This window comes from Onychostoma macrolepis, chromosome 03 (assembly GCF_012432095.1).
Source record: "Onychostoma macrolepis isolate SWU-2019 chromosome 03, ASM1243209v1, whole genome shotgun sequence".
NCBI classification, from domain to species: domain Eukaryota; kingdom Metazoa; phylum Chordata; class Actinopteri; order Cypriniformes; family Cyprinidae; genus Onychostoma; species Onychostoma macrolepis.
Window position 1 is genome coordinate 25,347,164 of NC_081157.1, and position 9,352 is coordinate 25,356,515.

The 9,352-nt window shown below is 37.2% G+C and overlaps 1 protein-coding gene across 1 annotated transcript; it reads right to left on the reverse strand.

Annotated features, from left to right (window-relative positions):
* Window positions 1-1,165: 1,165 nt before the first annotated feature.
* LOC131538134 (C-signal-like) lies at window positions 1,166-9,352 on the reverse strand. Its single transcript, XM_058772002.1, has 6 exons — window positions 8,492-9,352; window positions 8,353-8,407; window positions 8,019-8,206; window positions 3,447-3,608; window positions 3,227-3,337; window positions 1,166-1,472 (listed from the first exon to the last, which is right to left on the reverse strand). The coding sequence occupies exons 1-6, from the start codon at window positions 8,636-8,638 to the stop codon at window positions 1,359-1,361; spliced, it is 777 nt and encodes a 258-aa protein (XP_058627985.1). The 5' UTR covers window positions 8,639-9,352; the 3' UTR covers window positions 1,166-1,358.

The window sequence follows — 9,352 nt, forward strand, 5'->3', positions numbered from 1 at the left end:
GTCAATTTTCAAATATTTTCAAAACTTTTTTGCCTGGTATACTTATGCACAACTCCTGCATAGCTGAAATGACATTTTCCTCAAGCTTATGATTTTTAGCATACTTTCCAGGGAGCACAAAGGGAGATTTTTTTAGCAGAATACCAAAGCTGCTCACTCAGGTGATTTTCAGAAAGCTAATATGTAATAATATTTTACTTCAAGTCAGATATGCTTTTCATTATTTTTTAAATAAAATGGTCAGGAGTGAGTTGTAGGATTAGTCAAGGCTTCGCAGTGTAAGCCAAATTCTGGAAGGGACGACCCAAAAAGTAAAGAGCTGAGTAGTAGTTCAGCTAATGCCAATTAAACACAATAGATGGAATAGTGGCAAACAAATCAGGAAAATGTTCAGACATTTAGAATCTGATCATTTATTTAATAGGCCATTTGTATATGTTTTCAATTATATTGAAAAGTTAAGATAACAACTTTGTGGACCCTCTGAGGAAATGCAACTGCTTGCATATTCACGAGACAAATGTGTCAGGCCATAAATTCACAAGATGCATAAATGCTTGCTTCGGTGTTCTCTCTGTCTTTCTCTCTCACTCAGATAACATTCTACATACATGCTAGTATGATAAACAGTATACGCTTTTTTTCATCTCATACCAGGAATGGGCAAATGAAGCCTCATGAAGCACTGAGGTTTACCCCTGATTGTTCCGAGAAAAGATTCAAAGCTATGAGAGTGTCGAAATCTGGTGGTTAGTAAAAAAATAAAGCAGCCAAAGTTACAAAGCCATGTTACATGCACAAATAAAAGAGAGAGAGAAAGAGAAAGAGAAAGAGAAAGAGAGAGAGTGTGTGTGTGTGTGTGTGTGTGAATGAAATTAATGAAAACTTACTCGCAAAATCTGGGGATTCAAAGTATGAAAATTCTGACACACAAAGTGAATCATAAGTCATTAATGTTATTAAATCTTTTCAGTAGCTGTGGGAGGTAAAAGGCAAGAAATGTACATTTTTGCACCATCATGCTGACAATGTTTTAGTCATTCAGCAATCCTGCAGCCTGAACCACTCCTCAGAGTCCTCATGCCACACCCTTTCCACCCTATAAATCATTTTCTCTGTGTGTAATTGATAAGCAAGGTATTTGCACCATATCATATAGAAAAGACAGCACTGCTTTATTCCTTCATTAATTGTTTTATTGTATAAAATTACATTTGATACAAATTTGTTATGTGTATGTCATAACGTGTGAGTTCAGTTCTTATGATTAGATTTTATGATTAATAGATTAAACAGGGCAGTTTAGACCTGGACTGGCCCTTTCATGACCTCTCGTATGTGATTTTGTTTTTCCTGGTTTACCAGGGAATTGTTTTTCCAGTGTAATCCAAGAATCCACCGTGCTGCTTCTCAGTAAGGCTGCCAATTACATGCAGCATCCCCTCCACACTTTCTTTTGGTTCAAGTGGTGCCTGGTGAAAATAAAAACATACATGTAGTTCATTAATATGCAAAATAAAAACAATATAGCTGAAGAAGCAAATGACACTACGTTGTGACACTATGTACTATGTAATGTTGAACATGGTTGGAGCATTTAAAAGCATCTAACAACTCACATTTCAAATGAAAGCAATAAAACAAGTGAAAGTTGTAGCTACTCCAAAAAAAAAAAAGTTTTGACAGAATTCAAAATGGTGGAAATCGAAAGCACCAGGAGCATTAAAATCAGCATTACTCAATGAATCGGAGGAAACACCTTGTTCAGTAGGTTAATAGCTAAATAATGCATCTTAATCTGGTTAACAGCCACAACCCCAATTCCAAAAAAGTTGGGACACTGTGTAAAATGTAAATAAAAATAGAATGCGATTATTTGCAAATCTAATTAACTCGTATTTATTCATGATAGAACATAGACATGTTTGAAATCAATGTTTGAACTGAGAAATTGTACCATTTTAAGGAAAAAATAAGTTTATTTGAATTTGATGACCACAACACTTCTCAAAAAAGTTAGGACATGGCTATGTTTACTACATCCCCTCTTCTCTTAACAACAGTCCGTAGAAGTCTGGGAACTGAGCAGACCAGTTGCTGGAGTTTTGGTAGAGGAACTTTGTCCCATTCGTGTTTGACTATTCTAGCTGCTCAACAGTCCTGGGTCTTTTTGTCATATTTCATATTTGTCATTTCATGATGTGCCGAATGTTTTTTCACTGGTGAAAGGTCTGGACTGCAGGCAGGACTCTTCTAATACAAAGCCATGATGTTATAATAGATGAAATACACAGTTTAGCATTGTCTTGCTGAAATATGCAAGGCCTTCCCTGAAAAAGACTTCATCTGGATGGAAGCATACAGTATGTTGCTCTAAAACCGGTTTATACTTTTCAGCACTGATGGTGCCTGTCCAGATGTGCAAGCTGCCCATCCCATAGGCACTAATGCACCCCAAAGACATCAGACATGAAAGCTGTTGAACTGGGTGCTGATAACAAGACATATGGTCTCTCTCTTCTTTAGTCTGGAGGATGCGGCATCCATGGTTTCTTAAAAGAGATTAAAATTTAGATTCGTCTGACCACAGAACAGTTTTCCACTTTGTCTCAGTACATTTTAAATGAGCTTTAGCCCAGAGAAGATGGCAGGGTTTCTGGATCATGTTCAGATATGACTACTTCTTCATGATGGAGCTGTGAACTTTGTTCACGATAATGATTTCTGGAGGTGTTTCTGAGTCCATGCAATGATTTCCATTACAGAATCATGTCTGTTTTTAATGCAGTGCTACCTGAGGGCCCGAAGATCACAGCATCCAATATCGATTTCTGCCCTTGTCCTTTGTGCACAAAGATTTCTCCAGATTCTTTAGATCAGTGGTTTTCAAACCTGTCCTGGCGGACTCCCTGCCCTGCACATTTTAGTAATACTCTTTTTAGTAATCCCAACTTTTTGAAATGTGTTGCGGCCATCAAATTCAAAATTACCTTATTTTTTCCCTAAAATGGTACATTGTGAGTAAAATATGGGTTAATGAGATTTGCAAATCATTGCCTTCTGTTTTTATTTACATTTACATAACTGTACTGTTGGTGGCGCTGACTAAAGACTTTCAGAGATTTCAAAATATTGTAGTTGTAAGCTTCATTTGAAAATCATTTTTACATGTTTCCAACATTTGTGCCCAGAATAAAACAAAATTGACTAATACATTTACACTCACTTTTTCGCCACCCAGTTCAGTCTTCACCCATCCTGGGTGAAGGGCCATGCAGAGAATCTCATCTGCCTTTAACTCCTCAGCAGCTAACACAGTCAGCATGTTAAAACCTGCCTGATAGGTAAACATAACATTTGATTTATACATCAGCTCATGCCATCAATACTTCACAGGCAATAAATTAGATCCAGTTTAACTTGTGTCAAAGCAGGACACAGTGTACCTTGCTAACACAATATGGCAACACTGGGAATTGTTCGTATAAGGAAGGCATTGTGCTGATGGATCCCCCCACAGTGGAGATATTGATGACAGCTGCTTTATTAGCGGACATGCCTGGTGTTCCGCTGGCTTTGGCCGCTGTTTGTAGATATGGTAGGTACTCCTACACAAAAAAAGAGAAATAATTACATATCTCTGAATTAGAAGTTTATTTTATACTCAATTAATGTAGCATTAAAAGAATAGTTTACCCTCTGGCCATTCAAGATAAGTTGACATTAGTGACGGCGCTACACCGGTTTAGCCCCCCAATAGGGTGACCAGATGTCCCGCTTTCCCCGGGACAGTCCCGTATTTCAGCTCTATTTTTTGTGTACCTAATCAAAGGTAATCAAGCTCGTTGTAGAGCAAAATTACCATCCATTCACAGTTTGTTATCGATTGCAGTAAGTGAAGGCGGGATAGGTGGAATCACGCTGAATCACAGCGCGCGATCAGTTCCCGTTGCGCCTGAATTGTCAAATACATACACAGTTGTCAAAAATCGTGTGGAGTAAATACAGTCGGTTATGGCTTAATGTGAACATAAACAGGTGTGCTAAAACTAGATATGTGTCACTATATTACATTAATTTGGGGGATTTTAAAAAGGGATAGCAGCCTAATTATTAAATACCTGTCTGTGTCATTAATGTTAATCAAACAACAAAAGATGTTAAATGTATATTAAATAAACCTACTCTAGGCTATTTGAAAAATGAGTTTATTTAATTTGTATCTCTATTTGTCTTATGGTTTGTAATTTGCGTATAGCTTATTTGTAATTTGCTTTTTTTTTTAAATTTAATAAATACAATTTCTCATATCATTGTCATATTGCCCACACGTCCCGTATTCAACCATACGAAATCTGGTCACCCTACCCCCCAAGCAGTTCAGATGGACCATTTTTTTGATAAAGACAAGAGTGCAGGTAGAAAGCACAGTTCTGATTATGCATATAAATATGTACTGTGTTGTTAATGCTGAGCGCATGGTTGCTGTCCTGTTGTTTGCACATAACTGTCACACAGTAACCTCCGTGTCACGTGATTTGTGCATTTGATCAATTACATAATCACTAAGATTGTGATGTGGTGTTCGTTTAAAGTTTAATTTAAGTGTAAAGTATGCTCAGTTCTAATTATGCATACATCTGAATTGTTTTGTATGAACAGTTCTGAAGTCTTTCACCTTTGCATGTAAAAGGTTTTTGTTGTTGTCTTGTGGTCATTTGTATTAAGCTGTTTTGTTGAATATGCCTATTCTTTGGCCAAATAAAATTTCAAACTATACTTCTGTTAAATGTGTAGTGTACCTGCTGCTTTTATTAAAAAACTACATTTTGTTGTGAAGCAATTTTGACGTCATGAATATCGATTATTTTCTTAGCACCCCCACATATTGGTCTAGCCCCCGCTTAGCCCCGGTAGAGAAAAAACTCTGGTGCTGTGCCTCTGAACAGATTTGGGAAAATTTAGCATTACTTGTTAGCGAAAAGCTGTGTATTTGTCAATTTCTCCAAATTTTCTTTCAATAACATCATCTGTACCTTAGATCTTGAAGGTGAACACATTTTTAACAAACTTCCTATTTTGGGTGAACTATTTATTTTTTAAAATATTGCAAACATTGCTACAATTGCATATTGTAGCTTATTCCAACACGTTCTCACTCCAAACTCGTCACATATAGAGTGGTGGAACTATGATGTCACTTTGTAGGCAAAAAACCCGGAAGCGCGTTTGCATTTTAGCACTTCCGGTACCATAGTCCCAGAGTCAAAGGGTTTTTTGAATGGGATTTTGGTTAAATCCCTAAAATAAGGTCCGTGGTTCACACAGGCTCAAGATACTCTCACGTTTTATTCTACGACATAAAACACACCAGTTACACCCCACTCGTGATTTTTTTAAACCGTTACGTTTCTTAAAAAAGATGGTTGCTAACAAGTTGCTAAATGGGACTACAGGCGCTGTCGGAGACATTCAACGTAATCACGCCGAACAGTTGATCAATTTATAGTATTTTCCAATCGTAGTATAATCTGTAATACAATTAATTGTAGAATAACCAGTTAATAGTTTCCCGCATTTTATATTGTTGTTCGACAATGTTTTTCTTGCTTTGCCCCAAAATGCAACACAAGTCTTCAGATGGAAGATGCTTGTTTTATCGCTTTCCTACTGATACAGAGGCTCTGGGTTCGTATCATAAGGTAAACTCGTATGATTATTCCATGTAAACACCACATTTACCGGCTTTACGTGGCTTAAGTGAAAATTTAATGATGCATAGTGCTTAAAGCCACGTTAAAATTAAATGTTTACAGCCGCATGAATCTGTTAGAAAGCATATAGATTGAGGATTTCCTAGAAGCAAGGATAAAATAACATTTTGTGTACCCACCCTAACAAAATGATAGCTGAAATGTGGTACTTTATACACTAAAATAAGTTTAATATTACCATATCCAAAAAACTCGCTCACTCTGCTGTTATTTAATAGATTAAATGCACTAAAATCTTATTGAAAAGCACGTGGAGACACCTTTTTAATCAAAATATTCATATTAATCAAGGATTTATTGACTTTTAATGCACCTTATTCCGAAATGTACAGAAATACATGCTTTCATATGTCCTTTAATTATGATTATTTCATTTATTCACTATACTATTTATTATTAATGTCTCATTTCAGTTTTAGTTTGGCTATAGTTTTGTATTTATTCCAGTTTATATGAAAAGGTTCATGTAGCGTGGATTAAAATTCATATACAGAGTAAATACTTTTCACTGAACATGTTAAAAATAAGTTTGAAAAAGTTGTCGGGAGCGCGGTGGTGGTGACGTTGAAGGCAACCGAGGTGCTGTAGTTGTTTATGGCCTAAGTTTAGCTTTTAAGTTCTGGTGCTTGTATTTAGGCTTCAAAATTCATAAGTTATATTGTTTTGTGAAGACTTGAAACTCATGATGGACAAAACGTGTAAGTTTTAACTATGATTGAACACAGATCTTATTTTTTGCGATAATCCAAAAGCCTATGGAAAAATCCCATTGGCTTTTTGTGGAGAGAACCAGTTTCATGCTAACTGCTGATCCGCATAAAAAGTGACGTCATAGTTCCCCCACTCTATTGAAGCTTGGTCAGGACCACTTGGCATCGCATTTTGACGATCAAGGTAGCCCTTTAGCATAATTTCTCGACTTGCAGGGTCCTCTGTTGTTTCAGTTGTTTGTCTTAATTCAATGGTTTGCATGCATTTGTAAAAAAAATAGAAATTTTCACTTCTGAACAATATAAAACATGTAACAGGCAAATATAAATGCAGTCACATGTATTTATTGCAAAAACTGACCATAAACAAGCAGTATAATAGCATTACAAAGAAGTTGTGTTATATTCCAAGTCTTCTGAAGCCATACGATGTCTTTATGAGAAGAAGAGTGTAAAACATAAGGTTTTAATCGCTGAAAATGATCCCGCTCCGTTAACGCGCTCACATCTCATTCAAAATGATACTCCCGTCCCGTAGCATGACACAATCAGTCACGAGACACACAAGAGCCAATAGCATTTTGTAAATCAAGGCTGACATAAGGCTTCTTCTGGCAGCATTTTTTGAATTTGCGCTGAGACTGCACACAGGAAGAGCTTTACTGCGGACGGAGGTGGCCATCGCATCTATTCCTCTCACAAATCAATCATTTTGCCTCGGAAGACTTGGAATATTAATACTTTTTGAAATTATGGCGGTAGTTGTATCTGCATGTTATATCTTTTGTTTTATTGACAAATGGTACAGTAGGTTTAGGGGCAGGGGTTGGGTTATGTGCTCATAAATGTGTAAATAATGTAATATAAATGAAACTGTTGTGTTTACATTGAAAAATCACACCCCAACATATATGCAATAATGGCAATATTATTACCCAATATATAATTTAATCATGACGATAAAATTCCCAGTACCTTTCACGTCAAGCCACCAAGGGTTTCTTATTTACAACAACGGAGGACCCTGCACGTCGAAAAATAGCGCCAAAGTGTCCTGACCTATCGGCAATATGTGACGAGTTGGGAGTGAGAACGTGTTGCTTATTCTGACAAATCATTTTTGGTTGACTAGTTGTCTAGAAAAGTAGCTGATTGCCAAGTCAATGTTGTAATCCATTACTAGTTGAGACAGACACAGGACGACTTGTGTCAGAACAGAACAACTAGCCAGGGAAACCTGCAGAAACCGCAATAACTCAATAAAATGGTAGCTCATGGTGCAACAGTGTCTTTGTCCAATCAGGCTAAGAAACCAGTTAAACTGGTTTAAGCTTTTATTTTGGTATAATGCTTGCAAACTCTGCCATATCCAGTGAGTGGCTAATTCTTCCTCAAAAACACTCATTTTAGTAGTCTCTTTACAATAATAAAAGCTCCAGCCTACATGTTTAGACAGAATGCCACTGCACCAACAAGTTAAACAATTTTAAAAAGACAACTGTTGTTTCAGAACTATTAACTATCCTTACCTTACCTTAATGATTAATAAGGGTCCTATCACATTGGTGTTGAAGGTGTTTTTCATGCCCTCAACACTGCTGGTCCGAATGGTGCCTTTTGCCACGATTCCAGCATTATTTACAAGCAGGTTCAAACCATTGTTTCCCAGAAGAGATCCCACTTTCTTTGCAGACTCTTTGATACTGCACGGATCATCAGCATCTAGAAGTAATAGAACAAATAGCAGTTCTACAGTTCAACAATATCTTGTCTCAATAATAATATTATCAAATCTCAATAAGAAATCAATGACATCTGCATCGTTTCCTGTTCAAATTTAAAATACAAAGAAGGACAGATGCATTTACCAAGACGTATGATAGTGATCACACTTGGATGCTTTTTTGCCAGTTCTCTCAAAACCTTAAGAAAATAATATGCATTAAACAAGGTAAATTTGAATTTCTCCTGCTGTTTCTATTTGTATTAGAACTATTTACAACTCACCTCAGACTTTGACCCATCCGGGTCACGGCAGGTAGCAAAAATATAACGTTTTGGACAAGAATCCTCTGCGAGTTGTTTAACAGTCTCTAAACCCAAGCCCCGGTTGGCTCCGGTGATCAAGATGTTGCATGCTTTCACTGCTGCCATGTTCTGTCAATCTGCTTCGATCTGTCTGCCTTTAAAACTGTATTGTATGTGCAACCAACTGAACGCCGTTAACGCCCCTATAACATTTTGCTTAATGCTGTGATTGAGGATATGACAGAAAGATCCATATCGCTTCCCCATATTTTAGCGCCGCCCTTCGCCCGGTGTTCCATAAATAAAAAGGTGCATCTGAAATTAGGGATGCTGGCCTTAATTTTGACATATCGTCCCGTCTGGTTGTCAATCCTTGCAGTTTCGTGAGTGAATCGCATTTTTGCAGCATGTGGCATCTCCTATTAGCAGCATAAAAATCAAAACTTTGATTCAAAATGGATTAGCCTATACAGCATAGCAAGAGGGCTTCTATAAATAATCTCTAAAAAATCTGTCATAGCCTACCCCTGCATAAATTCCGCTACTGTTCAGAATGTTACAACAGCCAAATTCACCCAAGATTCCTTACGCAAACGTTGACCCTACTCCGGATTTGGAAATCACGATAATGCAGTCAAAAGACACAATTTAACCTCCCCGCTCATGTCGTTCATTATCGAAAGGATGTTGTGCATGTGTGGTCACAAAAATGAACGACTCTCACTGGGATCGCGCTGCAGAATTCGTTCAGCTCCCTTCCTCTCTGTCAAGGAGCCTGTGCTGATTAGAAATGTTGATTTACGTAACCACGATTTCTGTTTGGCAGACATCTATTTTACT

Coding starts and splice junctions, on each gene's coding strand:
- LOC131538134 (XM_058772002.1), bottom strand. CDS start 8,638: ATGGCAGCAGTGAAAGCATGCAACATCTTGATCACCGGAGCCAACCGG. Junction 8,207..8,352: donor GATCACTATCATACGTCTTG/GTAAATGCATCT, acceptor TATTACTTCTAG/ATGCTGATGATCCGTGCAGT. Junction 3,609..8,018: donor GACCCTTATTAATCATTAAG/GTAAGGTAAGGA, acceptor TTTTTTGTGTAG/GAGTACCTACCATATCTACA.